The sequence below is a fragment of the Palaemon carinicauda genome, chromosome 4, assembly GCF_036898095.1.
Source record: "Palaemon carinicauda isolate YSFRI2023 chromosome 4, ASM3689809v2, whole genome shotgun sequence".
Classification (NCBI taxonomy): domain Eukaryota; kingdom Metazoa; phylum Arthropoda; class Malacostraca; order Decapoda; family Palaemonidae; genus Palaemon; species Palaemon carinicauda.
Window position 1 is genome coordinate 49,939,150 of NC_090728.1, and position 24,346 is coordinate 49,963,495.

Genomic DNA, 24,346 nt, shown 5'->3' on the forward strand with positions numbered 1-24,346 from the left:
CACGTTCTCTTCTCGGACGCATCGGACGTAGGCTGGGGTGCGACATTAGACGGTCGGGAATGCTCGGGAATATGGAACTCGAGTCAAAGGACAATGCATTTCAACTGCAAGGAGCTACTGGCAGTACGTCTGGCCTGGAAAAGCTTCAGGTCTCTCCTTCAAGGCAAAGTGGTGGAGGTGAACTCGGACAACACCACGGCTTTGGCGTACATCTCCAAGCAAGGAGGGACCTACTCTCTGACGTTGTACGAGATCGCAAGGGACCTCCTCACCTGGTCAAAAGGTCTAGACATATCACTAGTAACGAGGTTCATCCAAGGCAACTTGAATGTCATGGCAGATTGTCTCAGTCGGAAGGGACAAATAATTCCAACAGAATGGACCCTCCACAAGGATGTATGCAAGAGACTTTGGGCCGCCTGGGGCCAGCCAACCATAGATCTCTTCGCAACCTCGATGACCAAGAGGCTCCCAATATTTTGCTCACCAATCCCGGACCCAGCAGCAGTTCATATAGATGCCTTTCTCCTAGATTGGTCACATCTAGATCTATATGCATTCCCTCCGTTCAAGATTGTCAACAAGGTACTGCAGAAGTTCGCCTCTCACGAAGGGACAAGGTTGACGCTAGTTGCTTCCCTCTGGCCCGCGAGAGAATGGTTCACCGAGGTACAGTGAACCCTCGTTTATCGCGGTAGATAGGTTCCAGTCGCGGCCGCGATAGGTGAAAATCCGCGAAGTAGTGACACCATATTTACCTATTTATTCAACATGTATATTCAGACTTTTAAAACCTTCCCTTGTACGTAGTACTGTTAACAAACTACCCTTTAATGTACAGAACACTTAATGCATGTACTACAGTACCCTAAACTAAAACAGGCACAAATATTAAAGGTGATTTTATATCATGCATTTCCTAAACATGCTAAAAAGCACGATAAAAAATGGCAACCAATGTTTTGTTTACATTTATCTCTGATCATAATGTAGAAACAAACTGGAGGTAGAGCTTTGCTTATTACCCAGACATATTTCCCATACTTTTCCCTTAGAACTACATCACATCTTCCTACTTTAGATATATAGATATATATATATATATATATATATATATATATATATATATATATATATATATATATATATATATATATATATATATATGTATATGTATATGTATATATATATATATATATATATGTGTGTGTGTGTGTGTGTATATATATATATATATATATATATATATTTATATGTATACACATATACATACCTACATATATACATAAATACATGCATACATATATATATATTACTGTATATATATGGGTTATGGAAAAAATCCGCGAAGTGGTGAATCCGCGATGGTCGAACCTTGAAGTAGCGAGGGTTCACTGTACTTCGATGGCTAGTAGACGTTCCCAGAACACTTCCCCTAAGGGTGGACCTTCTACGTCAGCCACATGTAAAGAAGGTACACCAAGGCCTCCACGCTCTTCGTCTGACTGCCTTCAGACTATCGAAAGACTCTCGAGAGCTAGAGGCTTTTCGAAGGAGGCAGCCAGAACGATTGCTAGAGCAAGGAGAACATCCACCCTTAGAGTCTACCAATCGAAGTGGGAAATCTTCCGAAACTGGTGCAAGTCAGTATCCGTATCCTCGACCAGTACCTCTGTAACTCAAATAGCTGACTTCCTCTTATATCTGAGGAAAGAACGATCTCTTTCAGCTCCCACTATCAAGGGTTACAGAAGCATGTTGGCATCAGTCTTCCGTCACAGAGGCTTAGATCTTTCCAACAATAAAGATCTACAGGACCTCCTTAAGTCTTTTGAGACCACGAAGGAGCGTTGTTTGGTTACACCTGGTTGGAATTTAGACGTGGTACTAAGATTCCTTATGTCAGACAGGTTCGAACCGCTACAATCAGCCTCCCTGAAAGATCTCACCTTAAAGACTCTTTTCCTGGTATGCTTAGCCACAGCTAAAAGAGTCAGTGAGATTCATGCCTTCAGCAAGAACATCGGATTCTCATCTGAAACGGCTACATGTTCTCTACAACTTGGTTTTCTAGCCAAAAACGATCTGCCTTCTCGACCTTGGCCAAAATCGTTCGATATTCCAAACTTATCGTATCGTTGGAAATGAACTAGAAAGAGTCTTATGCCCTGTAAGAGCTCTTAAGTTCTATTTAAAACGAACTAAACCTTTACGAGGCCCGTCTGAAGCTTTATGGTGTTCAGTTAAGAAACCATCTTTGCCTATGTCAAAGAATGCTTTATCCTATTTTATCAGACTGTTAATACGAGAAGCTCATTCCCATCTGAATGAGGAAGACCAAGCTTTGCTGAAGGTAAGGACACACGAAGTTAGAGCTGTCGCAACTTCCGTGGCCTTTAAACAAAATAGATCTCTGCGAAGTATAATCGACGCAACCTATTGGAAAAGCAAGTCAGTGTTCGCGTCTTTTTATCTTAAGAATGTCCAGTCTCTTTACGAGAACTGCTACACTCTGGGACCATTCGTAGCAACGAGTGCAGTAGTGGGTGAGGGCTCAACCACTACAATTCCCTAATTCCATAACCTTTTTAATCTTTCTCTTGAAATGTTTTATTGTTGTTTTTGGGTTGTCCGGAAGGCTAAGAAGCCTTTCGCATCCTGGTTGATTTGGCGGGTGGTCAAAGTCATTTCTTGAGAAGCGCCTAGATTAGAGGTTTTGATGAGGTCCTGTTGTATGGGTTGCAACCCTTGATACTTCAGCTCCTAGGGGTCGCTCAGCATCCTAAGAGGATCGCGAGGCTCCGTAAGGAAGACGTACTTAAAAAGGCAGAGTAATTGTTCAAGTCGACTTCCTTACCAGGTACTTATTTATTTTAAGTTTGTTATTTTGATAACTGCTAAAATGAAATAAAAAATCCTTAGCTCATAATAATGTAAACATTTATTGCTGGTCTCTACCCACCCCCCTGGGTGTGAATCAGCTTATATAATCACCGGCTAAGTTAAATATTGAAAAATGTTATTTTTATAATAAAATAAATTTTTGAATATACTTACCCGGTGATTATATATTAAAGGACCCTCCCTTCCTCCCCAATAGAGACGCAGTGGACCGAGGAGAAAATTGAGTTCTTTGTTTACATTGAGTACTGAGTACCTGCACGACAGATGGCGCTGTTGAAGTACACCCCCTACCTGCATAGCGATTGCTGGCGGATTTTTAACGTAGAGTTTTCTGTCGAGCAACAGAGTTGCAGCTTATATAATCACCGGGTAAGTATATTCAAAAATTTATTTTATTATAAAAATAACATATTTCCTATTTAATCTAAGAAAACTTTAACAGAACAAGAGGAAGATAAACTAAATAGAAAAGTGTGCCAGAGTGTACCCTCAAGCAAGAGAACTCTAACCCAAGGCAGTGTAAGACCATGGTACAGAGGCTATGGCACTACCTAAGAATAGAGAACAATGGTTTGATTTTGGAGTGTCCTTCTCCTAGAAGAGCTGCTTACCATAGCTAAAGAGTCTCTTCTACCCTTACCAAGAGGAAAGTATGGATGGCGCTGTGCAATTGACAGATAGCGCAGATCGGTCGATAGCATGTAACATATGTTCTACCCCAATCCCGAATTGAGTTAGGGGATATATCTAACTTATTAATATGGAACCATATATGTAACTTTGGCTTGCATCTTTTATGTGGTAAAGTCTACTCTATGACTTAGCTTCAATTTAGGTAATTTATCCTAATCTGTCTGTGAAGTTGTTTAGCCTAAGCTAGGTTTCAAGTATGCACACCAGTGCCAGTGAGTAGGTTAGGTCTTTCTTTCTATGGTAGTTTCCTTCAGGGTATAGTTCCTTTTCACCTTTAAACATTTACATGATAGTACACTTGTACCGTATGGTGACCTGAGTGCAAAGCATCAAGATTTGCTTAAGACGTTAAAGTGTAAAATGCTCTTAGTCTTGCTATTTAAAAAAAAAATTCTTGTACTTTAAGATAAAATTATATTGTTCCAACACGGAGTACTTACCTCGAACTACTTTCTTAGGAGTATCTGGGATCTCCTCCCATCCGACCAGAGTTTTGTGTAGTTTACCCTAGTCCCGTTTTCTATGAGGGGTAACCTCAGGCGGAGTGATACGCGCCCTGAGGCTAACCCCGGGTCAGAGAGCATGCTTGCTCAGGTCTCGACCTCCAGTAAGTTCTCTGGTCGGGTCGCGATATCATCTCAACGCTCTCCTAACCTAGTGCGACCCTTTGTGTCCCCGACTTCCCTTTGTGTCTCACGTGGTCCCCACATGGTACCTTTGTGCTTTAGCTTATTCTTTCTCTCTGCGTTCCTGTGTCTCGCGGTGCGTTACTAGTGTGTCATGGAACATCCCCGTCGTTTTCCTTGGCCTATGGCTGGTAAATCATGTGGTGCTTTCCTGTCGAAACCTGAAGTAGACCCACACTCCTTGTGTTCGTCGTGTAGGGGCAGTGTGTGTTCCCCTACGGCCACGTGTCCGGAGTGCGTGTCCTGGAACGAGGTGCAGTGGGTGCGTTACTGCACCAAAAAGAAGAAGGCGCCGAAGAGGTCACCTAAGAAGCCGAACATCGCTTCTCCTCTTACTTCGCCGGGCGTGTCGTCAGACCGAGCCTCCCTGCCACCTTCCCCTACCCAGAGTAGGGGACGAGGTAAGTCCGTTGCGGGGAAGAGGCCTGTGGCCCTTCCCCAGGAGTCTGAGTTGCAGGATAGTGGGGTTGTGGCATCATCCCAGGCAACTGAGGGGCCTGAGGGAGGGTCGGGAGTGTGTGGGGGGGACGAAGCCCTGGTGCAAGCAGGGCCTGTCTCCTCAGATGACCCTATGTGGGGTAAAAATGTTCCTACCTCTTCTCCCGCCTCTTGGGCGTGCTTTTCAGGTGCTTTTGCAGCCGAGGGTGCCGTTGAGAGAGAGGACTCTCCGCCGTCAGACTCCCTCGCGTGGGTACCACCGTAGACGCCCTTCAGGTCCCCGTTGAGGATGGAAGAAGGCTTTGGAACCTGGTCCCCCATTGAAGAACGCCCACGCTCCCCTCCAGCGCCTTCAGCTACACTTCCGGACGTCTTCTTGCAGCCCCCGTCTTCCATCGAGCGGCGAGTGGACCCCCCAACGATGCGACACGAGTCGGGCCCGCCGGCGAGGTCCTACAAGTCGTTGGGCTCTTCAACCGAAGTCTTTTCTTGCTCCTCGGAGGACGAGGCCCGGAGGAAACTTCGAAGACGTCGCGCTCCAGGTCCCGCTACGTGGGTAGGCGATCTAGAACCCCCAGAAGAAAATATAGAAGTGGCTCCCCGGGGGAAAAATGGGTGGTCATCCCACGCAGTAAACTCATCGAGCTGTCAGCAGTCCCGAGCTCCTCAAGTTGGCACCCTAGAACTCGATCGCCAGAGAGGTACGCATCCTGCGGCAGATACGACCGACGGAGGGAGTCGTCGCTTCAGGTCCCAACGGACAGGCATAAGTCCACGAAGGTTCCGGCTCCATCCGCCCAGCGGAGAGAGTCGCCCCTTCGGTCTGGCAGCCTCGTCCTGACCCCCAAGTTATCTTCGAATCGGCAGGATCGTGAGAAGCGACTCCCTCCATCGAGTAGGCCCACGGATGCCTGGACCTCTGCGAAGAAGGATAGACCTAGGACGGAGGCCCCCGTCTCGACGGCGATGCCCGCCCTACATCCAGACCCACAGGAGTTGGAGCAGGCCAAGTTGTCTCCTTCCCCCCATACGGAGGCCTCCGTCGGAGGGGCCCCGTCTCGAGCAGTAGGGCGCCCTACGGAGGAGCTGGACGACAATATAGAGGGTTCGGCAGCGGAGGTGCCAGCCTACAGTAGGGTGATAGGACTCATCAGGAGGCATCATAGGTTGGACGAGCTCGAGCCCTCCTCCGAAGAATTCTGGCAATCTAGTCTCAGCAGACTGGTGGATCCCCCCGTCCAGCAGAGACCCTCTCTAGCACTCCCGTTAGCCAGGGACGTTAGGCTAGGTAGGGGCCCACGTGAATAAGATCGTGGCCAACCATGCCGAAGCCCCCAAGACCCAGAGTTCCTCCAAGCTGCTTCAGGTGCAGGTGCTTGCACGGTGGAGCCAGCGGTCGCCGTTTTAGGCCAAGGAGCAGCGGAAGAAAGGGCCTCTACAGCACCAGTCTGTTTCTCTCCGTTAGAAGCGACTATGATGGAGGAGATAGCTAAGGACCTCGTAAACGTGTCTTCTTGGCTGGGTTGGTGGGCTTCCACGCTAGTAGGCGTCCAGTTCTCCTACGACCTCACTATCCCAGAGAACCAGGCCTTACTGAAGGAGCTGATTAGCTCTGGAGGTAAGGCCCTGAAGTTCTTGTTGTACCAGTCCCTCGCACAGGCCGCCAACTGGGTTCTGCGGAGGAGGGACACAGTCCTCAGTAAAGTCACCAGGCGCCTCCCCGACAGGGAAGCGAGGTCCCTGAGGAGCCTGCCCCTGTGGGACGAATCAATTTTCCCCCTGAAGGCGGAAGAAGAAACAATTGAAAGGGTCAGGAAACTGAAGGACACGGGAGATTCCTGACCCCCTCCGGCGAGAAGACCCATCCACAGAAGAACCACCTCCGTCGTTCTACACCCTCCTCGGGCTTCGCCTAGCCAGCCCAGGAGAGACGTCCCTACTACGGCCTGGTCGCAGCCACCGCAGCCCTCCAGTAGGGGAACAGCCCCTGCTCATTCTTCGTATAGGCCTTCCTACGCAGCGGCCAGAAGAGGGCGGTCAGGCCGCGCCTCTAGAAGAAGATGGGGGAGAGGCCCCCTACTCCTGCCGAAGCCTCAGGTGGGGGGGATGCCTCAGACATTCTTGGCAAGCATGGAAGGACCACGGAGCGCACCCGTGGACCGTAGCAGTCCTGAAAGAAGGGTACAGGTTACCCTTCCTAGCAGACCCCCCACCCCTAATGCCAGATCAACAGGCAGAGTGGTTGGCTCCCAAAGACCCCTTGAGAAGGACAGTCCTGCAAGAGGAGGTCTCAGCGATGCTGGCAAAAGGGGTGATAGAGCCAGTCAAGGATCCGGGCCCGGGGTTCTACAGCAGGCTTTTCCTGGTGGAGAAAGCGACAGGGGGATGGAGACCGGTCACAGACCTCTCAGCCCTCAACAAGTTTGTGTGCAAGACCGACTTCAAGATGGATACCCCGAAGTCGGTCTTAGCGTCCTTGACGGAAGGGGACTTCATTATGTCCATAGACTTCAAGGACGCATACTTCCAGATTCCAGTTCACCCCTCCAGCAGGAAGTACCTAAGGGTGAAATGTGGTTCCCAGACGTTGGAGTTCAAGACCCTCTGCTTCGGGTTGTCAACAGCACCTTGGGTCTTCACGAGAGTCTTCACAACGGTCTCAGCCTGGGCACACGAACAGGGTATCCGCCTGATTCGGTACTTGGATGACTGGTTGTTACTTTCAGCCTCAGGGGAAGTACTGAGGGAGCAAGGCGCGAAGCTACTGCGGTTCTGCAATGTCCTGGGTATCATCATCAACCTGGAGAAGTCCCAATTGATACCCTCCATCAGGATGACCTACCTCGGAATGGTCCTAGACTCCCGGTTGGCGAGAGCCTTCCCTTCCGGGGAGAGACTAGACAACTTAGACCAGATCCTCCGTCCCTTCCTGTCGGGCCAGCCCAGGAGAGCGAAGGACTGGCAGAGACTGATAGGCCACCTCGTGTCATTGGAGAAACTGGTCCCCCAGGGAAGACTCAAACTCAGGGGTGTCCAGTGGAATCTGAAAGAGCTCTGGAACTAGAGAGACTCCCCCACAAGGTGATCCCAGTTTTCCCGGAGACGAAAGGAGTCCTGGAGTGGTGGCGCATCAGATCGAACACCCTCAAGGGGATGCCCTTCGCAGCCGACCCTCCGGAGATGCTCCTGTTCACGGACGCATCCAAGGAGGGGTGGGGTGCCCATCTCCTCGGAAGCTCAGCAAGAGGAAGTTGGACGGACGAGGAGAAAACCCAACACATAAACGTTCTAGAAATGAGGGCAGTGCGAAGGGCATGCCTAGAGTTCGTCCATCTACTCCGGGGGAACACCGTGGCACTGATGTGCGACAACGCCACGGTGGTGGCCTACATAAAGAAGCAAGGAGGACTAAAATCGAAGGCAAGGAGACGCAAAGTTCAGAGCCAGCCTTAGAAAGGTTTTCTTCAAACATGCCCACAGCCAGCGAGGGGAGCCAAGACTTCAATACTTACGGTGACATCTCATATACAATAGTGCTTCTACACTAGTGATACTGAAGTCAGCGTTTTTTCATGGAGAAGAGATTGCATTGCGCAAGGATACTTCTGAGTTAGAAGACCACGGAAACAGTCTTGGATTATCCACGGGAAAGGACCTCAACCTCAGAGCAGCCTCCCGTTTGGCTCTGGTAGCAGTGGATGAGTCCTACTGAAAGCTTCCTCGCTTAATTTCCAAACTTCAGGAGATGAGGATAGATCTCATCGTTCTGTACCAGATATCGAAGGTCAGAAACTGGGAACTGTCAACACTCAGATCCTGGTTCTCTGAGGTTTGACCGCAAATTGGCAAGAAGTATTCATTGGACTGATTTGCTACTTAGCATCCAGAGCTATGATTCCTTCCTCGGAAGGAACTCGGACCAAGAGCTCTCAAGCTCAGCTAGCCACACTTCTGGAATCTCTCCGTGACAGGTTTTACAGGTAGAGAGATGTCAGTTGACGTTAACTGTCCTATTCCTGCAGGATATGACCCACAGGTTTCTTCTTCAGGACCTGTTGTAGCCATGTAGTGAGTGGAATAATTACCCTGGGCTCTTTTCACAGGACCATTAGCATCAAATTAAGGCAAGGGTGACATGAGTCTGGGTCAAAAGGATAGTGTGACTGGCCCTTTTCTTTTTCTTTTGATCTACCCCTCTTTTGGGGTTCAGCTTTGAAACCATGCAGCTAGACTTGATCTCAATGCAGGTATGCCCCATTTGACTTAGGACTATTCCGTACCCAAGTACGGAGTCTTTCCCCCACACTTCTTACGAGGGGAAGTGTGATGTACCAGGCATACAATGTGATGCAGCAGATGCATCATTCTCTTTCCCAGACTAGGACACAGATTTTCAACTCAAAGACAACTGTTTTTCTTGCAGTTCATGAGATGTAAAGAACCCTGTCTTGTAGCATCGCAGATGCTCAAGTCGTGAGTTATCGCATAAAGTTTCCAGCCAGTTGGAATGGGGACTTCCTCTCACCTAAGGATGAGTCTCATGTAGTAGAGAATAATGGTTTGTATTTTTGTAGGAACAAATGACAAATTTTAAAAAGAATTTCTGTTTTTCTTAACCATACAAACCCGAATTCTTTACTCAAATTTGCCGGCCGTCGCCAACCCCCAACGTAAGTCCCGGCTGCAATGCAATTGAGGTTAAAGTGTGCTACAGGGGAGGCGATTGCCTCCCCACTGCCGGCAGGGTAACTACCTGCTGGTTGTGTACATTTCGTTCAGAGGTTATTTTAACTGCAGTATTTTTTACCTTCAGTAGTAAAGAATTCAGGTTTGTTTGGTTAGGAAAAATACAATTTATTTTTTAGATTTGTAATTTTTTATTTCTTCTTCATGATTGCTATGAACTGTTTTATCTATGTCATTATAATCATCAGGAATATGTAAACAAAACTGTTTTGAAGTGGTTTCTTACAAACTGAATATCCCAGGCATTTGACATGAGTGTGTTTATTGTCAGCAGATGGTGCGAGCTATAAGGAATAAAGCCAAAAAAGAAGTCAAGATGGTTCCATGACAGACATTTATCTGCTTATCAAAGATGTCCAGGTTAGTCTCTTGGTGTGATTATTAAATTTTAGTTATTATTATTATTATTATTATTATTAGCTAAGCGACAACCCTAGTTGGGATAGCAGGATGCTATAACAATAAACCCAATGGCTCCAACCGGTGAATAGCCCAGTAAGGAAAGGAAATAAGGAAACATATAAAATAGTGTGCCTGAGTGTACTCTCAAGCAGGAGAACTCTAACCCAAGACAGTGGAAGACCATGGTATAGAGGTTATAGCATTACCCAAGGCTAGAAAACAATGGTTTGATTTTGGAGTGTCCTTCTCTTTAGAAGAGCTGCTTACCATAGCTAAAGGGTCTCTTCTACCCTTACCAAGTGGAGAATAGCTGTTGAACAATTACAGTGTAGTACTGAAACTCTTGAGTGAAGAAGAAAATTTCAGCACCTCATTTCTTAGCCTCCTCTTTCTGGGAGGAAGATATTATTCATCCCCCAAAGAGTTGGTAAGTCTGGTAAGTCTCAAGCGTTCTGCTTACTGAAGAAGTTACTGTTGGCTCCAAGCGTTCCAGCCAAGACTTTTTTAGACCTTCTAGTGTAGAAAGCCCTGTTTCTGACTGAAGTGTCCAGTTATCCTAATTATGACTTTTCTGGATTTTTGCCACCTGACTTTAATGACAGACTGTTGCCCAAGGGTTCTGTATTTTGAGGATTTAGTCTACCCTGGCCTAGGTTCAGAGTTCCAGTTCATGACCTGCTGCTTGTTCAACCTCAAGTTATTGAGCGGAGTCCTCGTCTTACTTCAAGCCAGAAAGAAATCTTGGTGAGAGAAGTTTCCATCACTGCTAAGTTATTTCCGATGTTTTGATGGAAGCCTGAAACACAGTTGGGTTTACACGATATTGATCTGACAGCTCTGTTTGGACATTCTCAAACAGAGCCTTTCCTGAATCTCCTCCTGATGTAGGGGGTTAGTGGACTGCGGCCGGACATAGCACGCATATTGCCTAATTCCGGATGCTGCCCACTTTCCAGCTGCTCTACATTAAATACATTGGCCACAGACAAATTATTCTTGACAAAAAAAAAGTCAAAGCAATATGAAGACTAGGCACCCCCATTTGATCTGGTTCTTGGCAAAGAGACAGAAAAGCAATTGAGAGCTTAGATAGCTTCTTCATTTGAGCAAATATGGATACTCGAGTACGATCTGGTTTTTATGGGACTAGTACTACATTTCTTTGTTAATCTTTGAAATTTTTATGTTGAGTTGAGAAAATAATACTAAAATATAAAGATAAATTTATTACGTTAATGAAATAAAAATTACTAAAATCTAATAATCAGAAAAATAAAATAAAAGGCATAGCCTATTTTTGGAAAATAAATACTGTACAGTACTGAGATAAGTCTAAGAACTGTACTACATAAAGATGCACTTTTTTTTATCACCAAAACCCTATTCTTAGTAACCTATGCATGAGAAAAAATGCATATATGCTCACGACTACATTTGATCATTGAAGAAAAAAAATAGAAATTTTTTTTTTTTATACAATACAATACAGTAATTAGTTCATGGCCGGGTCCACTGATCCGCGATCACACAAGACCCAAATCAGAACAAAGTAAATTATACTTGACAATGTAGATTTAGAAGTGAAGTATGTTAAACAGACTTTTGGAGCTAAACCATTCCTATGATCTTTACAAATATTATCCTTAGGAATCTTAATTATAGATAGTAGTACCATTAGTACATATCAGACATTATTAAGGTTTTTTGTAGTGTTCCTTTGGCCTTCGGGTGCACATGCTTTATTTCCATTTACTTTGAATCTGTTTTTGCTTCCCTTCCTTCTTCTGGTTGTCCAACCTCTTATAAATTTTACTTCATGTTGTAACTGCAAGGTTTTCCCACTGTTGTTCTTGTGTGCTGAGTAGCCTCACAGGCCCAATTGCTGGCTATTTAGCCAAAATTTGTAAATCCAGGCCAATCCTGTGGAATGTCATTAGAATCTTAAGTTGTCACAAAAAATAAAGTTTTGTATTAGTTCTTTATTGGCTTACATGTCTTTTCAGTTTTGTTCAAAGTTATTAGTTATAATTGAGTATGCAACTATACCATCCTTGTGAACTAAGGAAGTGGGGTTTGGTCTATCTGCCGAGTCATAAGCAGCCATTGCCTGGCCCTCCCTGATCCTAGCTTGGGTGGAGAGGGGGCTTGGGAGCTTATAATATGTATATATGGTCAGTCTCTAGGGCATTGTCCTGTTAGGACACTGTCACGGTTCCTTGCCTCTGCCATTCATGAGTGTCCTTTAGACTTGGATAATTTTATGTAGAGTTGTACATGCATATGTATACAGAAAGAGAATGGGCTAAAATCTGGTGTTTACACAGTATCATAAACCTCAAGGTCGTAGAGATAAGTTGCCGTATTTAGGAGCTATCCATTAATTCTTCAACTGTTCTGGTAAGGAACAGGTGGGTTTACTATTGTAAGCAATCATGAGTTTAACATCTCTGTAGCAGAAAAATTTTGGGACATTAAGGTGGTAATGCTTCTGGTGTTAGAAGCCCAAGCATGGCTGGTATTTTCATTTCTTAAAAAACAGAAACCAATAAATGGTAACACTTAAAGTCTTCACCATGGACTTAGATTTTGTTGGCTTTAGCAGGTACCTCTTGAAGAACAAGGTCTTGTCCCTCGATTTGTGTTAAGGAGAGCTTTACAAAAGGATTGATAAAGATCCTAAGGATTGTATTCTTAGAAAGAATATTAAAGAACAAGATTAGATTCCTATGTACAAAAAAGATACATGGGAAGGGTAGGTCATTTGTTTTGCTTCTCTATTTTTCCCTTGTCTCAGTAGAATCATTTGATTTCTTCTTGTAGGCTTACATATTTTTTTCCTGTTACTATTTTTTTCAGGGGAATTACGTCCAGGTTTGGACTATGAATCTAGTAACCTATTATATTTCTGTATTTAAATTGAAAAACTTCCTATTACCTTTCTATATTTAAGTTAAATAGGTTCGTATTGTCTTTCTATATTTAAATTGATATACTGTATGTCCAAAACTTGAAAGTAATTTTAGAGTTGATATATTGTATACACTTATACTTTAAGATTTAAGGTACCACTCTGAATATTGTTACTGTGTAAGATAATTGGAATCCATAACTTTTAATGATTTTTTTTATAACTGTTTGGTTTAGCTATCTCATTATGATAATTTTCATTTACTGCAGAGATACATACTTAGATATATTTAGAATGATTTCACAGTTGCTTATTCAAACGGCAAGTGGAGTCCAGCATTCTAATATAGTTTGTATTTTCTATTTGGTGTGAGAGAACACTAAGAAATAGTGTTATATTTTTTATAATCTAAATTATCATATGTAAAAATCTATATATTTGTTATTGAATACCAAATTATGACTAATTACATACTTTGCCATTACAGTATTTAAAAATTTCCAGTTTGTAAGCATTTCATGAAAGTTTTTGTATTTTATGTAGTTATATTTTTGCCAATTATAAAATTGAATATATGTTCAGGTACAATCTTAGGTTAAATGAAGAAATCTGAGGATACTGGAAAGTTAGTGAAGCTCTGATAAATGATTGTTTTGGATGACAACAGATTTCGTGATTACTTGCAAACCAACCATGGAAACACAGGAAGAAGTATATTGGGAAAGGTAGAGGTGGTTTTCTTAATAGCCATTATTTTTTTATTCACTCAACACTGCTTCAGCTTTGGGTCACTATTGTTGTGAATGTGTTACACAGTACGGTATTGTGTTTTTGTACTACTGTATACTGTTGCTTCTCACCAAAGTACAGTATTGCAAGAGTTCAGATTTGGTGGCAGTTCGGAATTCTACCAATTTGTTTGTTTGTAAGAGCATTGTAATACATAAAGAGTACATAGTTTGATGTCTTTTTGGTGTAATGTAACAAGATTTATATTAATTCTCCAATTTGACGGACAAGCTTAGATGACGTAAATGCACCTTTAAGTATGCCGATAGTAAGAATTTTATACTTATAGTATTCAGTTATGCACAATATTTCTTGGTATTTGTGAGTTTGTTCATCATATCAAAATATTGTCCCATCCATCTTTAGTTTTTTACTGTGGTTGTATACGTACAGTCAATGCTCAGGGAATACAGTAGATGTTTACGTAGATGAGTTAGTCTCGAAAAATTCCTGTAGGGAGATTTTGGAAAATACTACATTATAGTGTCATAGCATATGTCTGCCTTTGTCTTACTAATGAAATTACCGGTATTGTTTTTGCGAATTATTCTATCTTGTGACAGTGCTTTTATCATGGGCCTGAGACATGTGCCAGTGGAAGTGAGAGTTTTTGTATGTAATAGGGTTTGAAGTTTGAGCGAGAAAACAAAGACACTGGATAAGATGAAAAGGATGGCAGCAATGAAGCTAAAGTACTGTAGTGGTCTGGGCATATCAGTTTAAATGAGTATAACACGTTAAGAGTAAGGTAGGGTGATTGATCAAACCATCCTTCAACACATTCACACCAGTACTATACATATATATTCCCCATTAAAAAGGTAAGGTCTATCTTCAGAGTCAAGCCCTGACTTTCCTCTTCTTCTTTGAACTTCAAATTAGGAATATATGAGAATGTGTTCAGTCATATTTGGGGAAACAGAATAGAACCAGTACTCAATAACTCCATAATTACTGTTCTTGATTAATTGAGCAAGCAAAATAAACTTTATGAAAGATATGTCAATAAAGGATTTCTGTAGAAATATTAACAAGTTAAGGAAAATTCTGTAGTAAGAGGGTGAAGAAATTCAGGTAGTTTGAAAAAAAAAAATTAAGATCATCCTGGAAAGGCGTAATTGAGTATAAGAAAAGTATTTAGACAGCTAGACTAGGGTTTTGAAGATTTAAGTATAAGAGGATGTTCATATCCACATATGATAGTGATGTTATTTAACCTTCAGCCATTTGAAACATGTCAATAATTTTGGGGTCCAAAAGAAAGCATGTACTATGTTCTTGGGGAATTTAGGTTATCGGTTCTGTTAAGGGCATTTTTGTAAACTTAATATTTTAAAGCGGCCAAAGAATATTTGATAGTTGTAGACATATTTACAAATTAAATTAACTTCTCTATTGTGTTTTGTACAGTTGATGCATGAATGTGAGGTAGAATTGGGTTATTGTGAAATACAGTATTTTTATAAGTTGTTTTCTTGTACAACTGTGTTCAGTCGTTCATCATTTGTTAATTGTTAGTTTTTTATTAAAGAATGGGAATGAGGAAATGACAATAGCTGAGGAGATTTATATTTCTTTGGGGTGTCATACCTAAGGGTATTGTCATGACTGAAAATATAAGTTCATCATACAGTATATTTGTTTTTCTATTGAAATTAAAAAAAAAAAAAGTTGCAGTATTATAAATTGATGTCCGTCAAATTGATTTTTCTCTAATAGTAGATCGATTTTGCTCATGCATAAATTTGATGTTAAATTAACTATTATCTTGATGTTATTATTTTATCTATTGTTGTACAATTGCTTTCATGTGATATTCATTTTATATAAACCTTCATTTTTTACATTTTTTATGTGTGTTGAAGTGTGAATATTAATGGTAAATCTTAAGCTTTGTATTAGAAAAGTGGAGATGAGAAGATATTGGTAAGTTTTTGAAAGACCATTTATACAATTATGCAAACATGTTTCATATATGGCTCTAAAGGACCTCCTCGGTCCCAGTTTTGGCCCAGATGGCCCAGATTCCATACAGTATCCGTCAATACATTGTGCTCATTAAATACTGACAAGAACTCCTCATAAAAGATAATACCATTAGTCCTATTTCAGTAACTACATGTTCATGCTATCCAAATACTGTACAGTAACATTATAATCCTGCTTATGGCTGAAATGACTTTAGATAGAATTAATTAAAATGGCCTTGTACTGTACAGTAATATCTCTTTTTCTTTTTAACTATATTTAGCTTATTTTCAAATGAACATGTACATACTTTTGGGAGATATAGTTCAGTTCTAGTGGATAGCCAAGAGCCTTGCAATTTGAGTATGGGTTGCAATGTTAAAAATGTTTAGGAGTTAGATGTGAGAATAGGGAACTTTAATTGGAGGCAGACGGTACATAGAATAATTTATGTAGAAGCTTCAGAGAGAGAATGAAGTTGGGTCAGAACTGTTCTCAGGGAATTATGGTATCACCCATCTATCCATCTTCCAGCTGTTGGTCATAGGTAACTTTATTAGATACAGTATATGGCTATATTTGGGAAGAGAATGGGGAAAATTATCCTTAAGTCTTCTAGCTTTGGCTCACATGAAAATTTCTCAATTTTACCTTTTCACTTCCTTTCCTCTATCTTCTAATATAACCTTTTCTTCAGCCAGCTTTGGTGTTTTTCCCAAATTTCACCTCAGGGCTGAATGGCCTTCCTGACTGCTGTCCCCAAATTCCGAGAATCAAATTACGAGAGTTTTTAGACAAAGTAGACATTTCATTTTTAGAAGCATTATTATTATTTTAGTGAATCATACCTGATATTTATCATGCTAACAAAATTTAAGCTATTGCTTCAATATTGTTAGCATGGTGACCATCCGATAAGTATTGTGATAATAAATTTCAATGTTAAGATTTTGGTTTTTTTACTAGTTAGAATATTATTTCTATGAATCTCTCAATGTTTATATTGCTTCCTCTCCATAAGCCCGCTTTAATCGACACTTACCTGTAAAAAATTTTTTAGAATTTTCCCATTTTCTTCCACTTCAAATACATGCCCTTAACAGAGGGACAGAGCCCTCTACCATAAGTGGTATGAAGCCCATGTTGTCACATCAGAAAATATAGATTTTAGTTTCTCCGTCGATCTGTCAGCGATTGAACATACTATCAGCTTGTTTATATACAGTACTGTATTTCAAGATGTCGTCCCATGGCATAGTGTACAATTATTGCCTGGAATGTGTACAGGCATTATTTCTGGGAGATCATGTACCGCATTCTCTTGTATCGTATAGGGAAATTCTGTTATTTACATATGTATCTTTGTGAAGAGTGCGTTTCACTCTCGGCTCCACTGATGAGAAACTGTTTCAATGATTAACGATCAAGTTAAAAGTTCTAGCGAGACGGGGAAGACTAGGCTAGTTGATTGTAGTAGTATGACGATGATATTGACACGCCACTACCTATAGACAACACACAAGTTCATCAGACAGCGTTTCATTCAGTATGGGTTCTGAATGTACACTGTGCTCGACAGATTCGTAATCCTCACGCAAAGCGCAGCTACTTCCCTGATGTTTCGTAAAAATTTTCTTGAGAAATATTCTAGGAGTAATTCCATTACATACCAAGTAGGTGTTTAGAAACATCCTCTTAAAAATCAATCTACAATACACTACTGTATTTTTAATGACTACTAAACAATTTGGAATTTCGTATTTCAAACTGTAATTTAAACGGTTTATCAAAGTAAGCTAGACAAGTGATCTAGACCAGGTTTGTAACCTTAACCTCATTGCATTGCTTGTACTGAAATTTATCCATCTCTTCCCTTCAGTTGTATCCCAACCCGCTTTCAACAGAGTGGGAGTCCACAACATGAACGTGAGGGAAGATTTATAGAAATAATTAGAATTCTAATAATAAAATTTCCCATCTCTACAGTCACTTGATGTTCATATACTGTACAGGAATAACTCCTCTCCTCTGACTCATAGTATCAAGAGGAGGGATAACGTCAACTTCAAAAATGAAATCTGTATTTCCCAAGGCGACAACCTGGCCTTTCTGCCACTTACAGGAGAGGGCTATGTTACTTTGTTAAGGGCATGTATTTTTTGAAGTTCAGGATAAAGGGAAAATTTTTAAAATTTTCCAGGTAAGTGTCGATTAAACCGAGCTTTTGGAGACGAAGCAATATGAACATCAGTTGAGTACAGTATAGAAACAAGAAATTCTATTTTCAAAATTCTAATTTTTTTCTATTTTGAATGTGTTTTCTCATGTTAGTACCTCATTATTCTTGATATAAAGAGAAACACTTGATTTACAGATGGGTACGAGGGGCAATTTGGGTGGCTGGCTCGTGTGTTGTGTGGTGCCCTGTCTGTGTCTGTCTCAGTGGAGGTGGAGCATGGTGGGTTTGCGCCTGTGCCGTTGGCCTTATCACCATTACGCTAGGTTCTGGTTATACAAGTTGGACTGTCTTCAACAACCTTTTAAAACATGGCCCACAGTCCTACCCATTATTTACAAGGTAATTAAAGTAAAAAGTACTAATGTTGTAGTAATAATCTTAACCCTTTTACCCCCAATGGATGTACTGGTACGTTTCACAAAACTCATCCCTTTACCCCCCTGGACGTACCGGTACGTCCTTGCAAAAAAATGCTATAAAAATTTTTTTTTTCATATTTTTTATTTATTTTTTTTCAATATTTAACTTAGCCGGTGATTATAATAGCTGCAGCTCTGCTGCTCGACAGAAAACTCTACGGAAAAAATCCGCCAGCGATCGCTATGCAGGTAGGGGGTGTACTTCAACAGCGCCATCTGTCGTCCAGATACCCAGTACTCATTGTAAACAAAGAACTCAATTTTCTCTCTGTCGTGCTACTGGCAAGACCTACTAATTCGCTGTTGCTAACTGGATTTGTTTTCACAACTATTTGGTGAAGTACACTATTCTAGTTTTGAGCTTTCGCTGTGCAGGCTTTCTCTTATATAAATCCTTGCATTCTTTTTTTGATTACGGATTATTTGTTGATGACTTTGGATAGTTTTTGAATTCCCCTTTGACCAATTCAAAGTGGCTGACCCTTCTCAAGTCCGAAAATTCAGGAAGTGTAATGCTAGGGACTGTTCAAGGCGTCTTCCGAAGGCCTCTATCGATCCTCACACTGTTTGTTCCAATTGTCGGGATAAAACCTGTCAATTGGAAGATCGATGTGAGGAATGCGTTTGGCTTTCGGAATTCGATTTTATCGAATTCCAGAAATATACACGTAGGCTAGAGAGAGATAGAGTCAGGAGAAGTTCCTCTCGTTCTGTTGATTTTTCCTCTCCTCATGCCCCACAACCTATTCCTTCCCCTGTAGTGGTTGCTCCTAATCCCCCTTCTGGCACTCAGGAACCTTCGATGGCTGATATGATGCGTGCCATCCAAGCTCTGGGTGAGAGAGTTGAGTCCCTGGCTAGTGACCGTAACCAGCTCATGGCGGACGTCAAGGAGATGAAGTGTAAAAGTGCAGTGGGAAGTGGTAAAGTGAGTGATAGTGTTGTGGATAGTGTTGCGCTTGAGGGTTCGTCTGTTCGTGCCTGTCGTCCTCCTTGCAAGCTCCCAAGTCCAGGGGAGAAGCAATGTCGTACGACCAATGGGTTCGAGAGGCTTTAATCAGCGAACAGACGTTCCCTCCGTGGTACCGGGCGCATCTTCCCAAGATCGCCCCTGCCGCACAAAGACGAGAGAGCCCATTTTTACCTCGTCTGCGGAAGAGGTTTCTCGCAAGAAACCATGGACCAAGGTCTCACGACCGTTAAAGCGCAAGTTGGTCCCTTCCGCGCAAGTCCAACGGCCCAGCTGTAGCCACTGGGTCAGTTCGCTGCAGTCTTCCGATGACTGCTCACCTCCTAAGAGAGGCAAAGCGGTACCGCCTCAGACAGTTACACCGTCTGTCGCCGCACCTGCTCCTGCAGACCCTAAGTGGTCTTTGCTGCAGAACATGCAGTCACAATTAACGTCTCTGATGCAGGACTTTCGTGCGGAGAAGGTTGCTGCTGCACCAGCCTCTTGCCTACAACCAACCACACACTCGGTTGTGCGTCCTGTGGACGCTGAGGCAACCTTCTTGCTCACTCCAGTTGAGAGAGTTCCGCCACCCATGCGTTCCAGTGTACCCTGCCGGCCGCATGTTGACGTTCAGCGACGCACGGAGCCTTCCGTTGACGTTCGCGAGGCACAACAACAGTCAGAGTTATTTTGTTTTGACGCGGTGCGTCAACCTCCGCAACCCAGTGTGGTTGCCACTGCTCACCCGCATCAGGCTAGACAGTCTGGAGTAGACGCTGTGCGTCCCCGCGCTGCTATGGTTGTTGCCAGCTCACAGACTGGGCAACAGTTCCATGACGTTGCGTCCGGTTCAGTCACGCGTGCACCCGTGCGACCGGACTCAGCTAACCAGCCGTTACCTACTCCATTGCCGCTTCCTCCTCAATACTCGGATGATGGACTTTCGGATGATGATGGTGCTGCTCACGTTGATGAACCACATTCGGATCTTGATGAGCCTAAGTCCACGCAACCCTCTTTGGACTTTAGAAAAGTTCTAGCTCTGTTCAAAGAGATGTTTCCGGACCAGTTTGTGTCTGTGGCTCCGCGCTCTCCTCCGTCAGAGTTTGTATTAGGTGCCACTCTCCTCCGTCAGAGTTTGTATTAGGTATGCCGTCATCCTCGCCTGCCTTTACTAGACTCGTCCTCGCACGCTCGTCCAAGAGAGCTTTACGAGTGATAGGAGAATGGATGCAGTCCAAAAAGAGTCTAGGGAAGACAGCCTTTACGTTTCCCCCTGCTAGACTCTCTTCTAGATCGAGCGTCTGGTATGCCACGGGAGAAGTTCTCGGCTTGGGAGTTCCTGCCTCTGCCCAGGGCGACTTCTCAAGTCTTGTAGACTCTCCCCGCAGGCTAGCCATGAGACGCTCGAAAATATGTTGGTCATCTTCGGACCTAGACCACCTTTTGAAAGGGATATTTAGAGCCTTTGAGGTCTTCAACTTTTTAGACTGGTGTCTGGGAGCTTTAAGCAGGAAGATCTCTCCGACAGAGAAGGAAACTTCCTTGCTCATCATGTCCTGCATGGACAAGGCCATACGTGACGGGTCTAATGAGCTTGCTGCATCGTTCGTATCCGGAGTCCTCAAGAAGCGTGAGAACCTTTGCTCTTTCCTGTCAGCTGGAGTGACACCTTGTCAAAGATCCGAACTTCTGTTTGCTCCTCTTTCTAAGTGCCTCTTTCCAGAGGACTTGATTAAGGAGATTGCTGCTTCTTTGATACAGAAGGACACTCATGACCTGGTTGCGTCCTCTGCTCGCAAAGCCACCCCTTTGCCTACCTTGTCAGCTAGACCAAGGATGGACACTCCAGCGTCCCGATTTATTCCGCCCTTTCGTGGCAGAGCCTCCAGCAGAGGAGGTGCTCGTGCCGAAGGGAGACGTGGAAAGAAGAAAGGAACCAAGTCCTTTAAAGGCAGAGTCTGACTGCCAGCTTCTTCAGACAGCAGTGGGAGCCAGACTCAAGAACTTCTGGCAGACCTGGGAGAAGAGAGGCGCAGATGCACAATCTGTGAAGTTGCTCAGAGAGGGGTACAAGATCCCGTTTGTACGAAAACCCCCTCTAGCAACGTCTCCCATCGATCTCTCTCCCAGGTACAGAGAGGAAGACAAGAGACGAGCATTGAAACAGGAGGTGTCTCTCTTACTAGAAAAGGGAGCGGTAGTCAAAGTCCTGGACCATCAAACCCCGGGCTTCTACAACTGTCTCTTCTTAGTGGCAAAGAAGACAGGAGGGTGGAGGCCGGTGCTAGACGTCAGTGCGCTGAATGTCTTTGTCACAAAGCAGACGTTCTCCATGGAGACCACAAAGTCCGTTCTAGCAGCGGTCAGAAGGGAAGACTGGATGGTCTCTTTAGACCTAAGGGACGCATACTTCCACGTCCCCATCCACCCAGACTCCCAACCTTTTCTGAGATTTGTTTACGAAAAGGTTGTCTACCAGTTTCAAGCCCTGTGCTTTGGCCTAAGCACAGCTCCTCTTGTGTTTATAAGGCTGATGAGGAATGTAGCCAAATTCCTTCATTTAGCGGACATCCGAGCCTCCCTCTATTTGGACGACTGGCTTCTAAGAGCTTCTTCCAGTCGTCGCTGTCTGAAGGATCTAAAGTGGACTCTAGATCTGACCAAGGAATTGGGTCTCCTTGTCAATATGGAAAAGTCTCAAGTGGTCCCATCCCAAACTATTGTGTATTTAGGGATGGAGATTCACAGTCTAGCTTTTCGGGCTTTTCCGTCGGCCCCCAGAACAAGCCAAGCCCAGTTATGCATCCAGAACATGCTAAAGAAGGAACGCTGTTCAGTCAGGCAGTGGATGAGTCTGATAGGGACACTATCATCCCTGGAACAGTTCGTATCGTTAGGAAGACTACACCTCCGTCCTCTTCAATATCACCTAGCTGTTTACTGGAAAAAGGACAAGACGCTAGAAGCGGTCTCGATCCCCATTTCCGAGAAGATGAAGTCTTGCCTGACTTGGTGGAAGGACAGTATCAGCCTCAGAGAGGGTCTGCCCCTGGCTGTTCAGACTCCCAACCACGTTCTCTTCTCGGACGCATCGGACACAGGCTGGGACGCGACATTAGACGGTCGGGAATGCTCGGGAACTTGGAACTCGAGTCAAAGGACAATGCATATCAACTGCAAGGAGCTACTGGCAGTTCATCTGGCCTTGAAAAGCTTCAAGTCTCTCCTTCAAGGCAAAGTGGTGGAGGTGAACTCGGACAACACCACGGCTTTGGCGTACATCTCCAAGCAAGGAGGGACCCACTCTATGACGTTGTACGAGATCGCAAGGGACCTCCTCACCTGGTCAAAAGGTCTAAACATTTCGCTAGTAACGAGGTTCATCCAAGGCAGCTTGAATGTCATGGCAGATTGCCTCAGTCGAAAGGGACAAATCATTCCAACAGAATGGACCCTACACAAGGATGTGTGCAAGAGACTTTGGGCCACATGGGGCCAGCCAACCATAGATCTCTTCGCAACCTCGATGACCAAGAGGCTCCCAATATTTTGCTCACCAATCCCGGACCCAGCAGCAGTTCATATAGATGCCTTTCTCCTAGATTGGTCACATCTAGACCTATATGCATTCCCCCCGTTCAAGATTGTCAACAAGGTACTGCAGAAGTTCGCCTCTCACGAAGGGACAAGGTTGACGTTAGTTGCTCCCCTCTGGCCCGCGAGAGAATGGTTCACCGAGGTACTTCGATGGCTAGTGGACGTTCCCAGAACGCTTCCTCTAAGGGTGGACCTTCTACGTCAGCCACATGTAAAGAAGGTACACCAAGGCCTCCACGCTCTTCGTCTGACTGCCTTCAGACTATCGAAAGACTCTCGAGAGCTAGAGGCTTTTCGAAGGAGGCAGCCAGGGCGATTGCTAGAGCAAGGAGGACATCCACCCTTAGAGTCTACCAATCGAAGTGGGAAGTCTTCCGAAACTGGTGCAAGTCAGTATCTGTATCCTCGACCAGTACCTCTGTAACTCAAATAGCTGACTTCCTTTTATACCTGAGGAAAGAACGATCTCTTTCAGCTCCCACTATCAAGGGTTACAGAAGCATGTTGGCATCAGTCTTCCGTCACAGAGGCTTAGATCTTTCCAACAATAAAGATCTACAGGACCTCCTTAAGTCTTTTGAGACCACGAAGGAGCGTCGTTTGGCTACACCTGGTTGGAATTTAGACGTGGTACTAAGATTCCTCATGTCAGAAAGGTTCGAGCCGCTTCAATCAGCCTCATTTAAAGATCTCACCTTAAAGACTCTTTTCCTGGTTTGCTTAGCCACAGCTAAAAGAGTCAGTGAGATTCACGCCTTCAGCAGGAACATCGGATTTTCATCTGAAACGGCTACATGTTCTCTACAACTTGGTTTTCTAGCCAAAAACGAGCTACCTTCTCGTCCTTGGCCGAAATCGTTCGATATTCCAAGCCTATCGAATATGGTTGGAAATGAACTAGAAAGAGTCTTATGCCCTGTGAGAGCTCTTAAGTTCTATCTAAGACGAACTAAACCTTTACGAGGACAGTCAGAAGCTTTATGGTGTTCAGTTAAGAAACCATCTTTGCCTATGTCAAAGAATGCTTTATCCTATTTTATCAGACTGTTAATACGAGAAGCTCATTCACATCTGAGTGAGGAAGACCAAGCTTTGCTGAAGGTAAGGACACATGAAGTTAGAGCTGTCGCAACTTCAGTGGCCTTTAAACAAAATAGATCTCTGCGAAGTATAATGGACGCAACCTATTGGAGAAGCAAGTCAGTGTTCGCGTCTTTTTATCTTAAGGATGTCCAGTCTCTTTACGAGAACTGCTACACTCTGGGACCATTCGTAGCAGCGAGTGCAGTAGTGGGTGAGGGCTCAACCACTACAATCCCCTAATTCCATAACCTTTTTAATCTTTCTCTTGAAATGTTTTTTATTGTTGTTTTTGGGTTGTCCGGAAGGCTAAGAAGCCTTTCGCATCCTGGTTGATTTGGCGGGTGGTCAAATTCTTTTCTTGAGAAGCGCCTAGATTAGAGGTTTTGATGAGGTCCTGTGGTATGGGCTGCAACCCTTCATACTTCAGATCCTAGGGGTCGCTCAGCATCCTAAGAGGATCGCGAGGCTCCGTAAGGAAGACGTACTTAAAAAGGCAGAGTAATTGTTCAAGTCGACTTC

The 24,346-nt window shown here is 43.8% G+C and overlaps 2 protein-coding genes across 12 annotated transcripts in view; both read left to right on the forward strand.

The window, feature by feature from the left end:
* Positions 1 to 24,346, forward strand: part of LOC137639937 (uncharacterized) — a 94,313-nt gene that overhangs the window by 12,880 nt on the left and 57,087 nt on the right. For 4 of the 11 annotated variants that reach the window (XM_068372236.1, XM_068372233.1, XM_068372237.1 and 1 more), the window contains exons 2-4: positions 9,742 to 9,827; positions 13,360 to 13,502; positions 17,909 to 18,112. In XM_068372236.1, coding sequence (XP_068228337.1) covers positions 13,435 to 13,502; positions 17,909 to 18,112 — 272 coding nt within the window. In that variant the 5' untranslated portion in view covers positions 9,742 to 9,827; positions 13,360 to 13,434. Of the gene's footprint in view, positions 1 to 9,738; positions 9,828 to 13,359; positions 13,503 to 17,908; positions 18,113 to 24,346 lie in introns of all 11 variants that reach the window. The other 7 variants (XM_068372239.1, XM_068372238.1, XM_068372240.1 and 4 more) reach the window with 3 other exon arrangements.
* LOC137639064 (uncharacterized) lies at positions 19,497 to 21,706 on the forward strand. Its single transcript, XM_068371384.1, has 2 exons — positions 19,497 to 20,259; positions 20,292 to 21,706. Exons 1-2 carry the CDS (start codon positions 19,578 to 19,580, stop codon positions 21,107 to 21,109), a joined length of 1,500 nt encoding a protein of 499 aa, XP_068227485.1. The 5' UTR covers positions 19,497 to 19,577; the 3' UTR covers positions 21,110 to 21,706.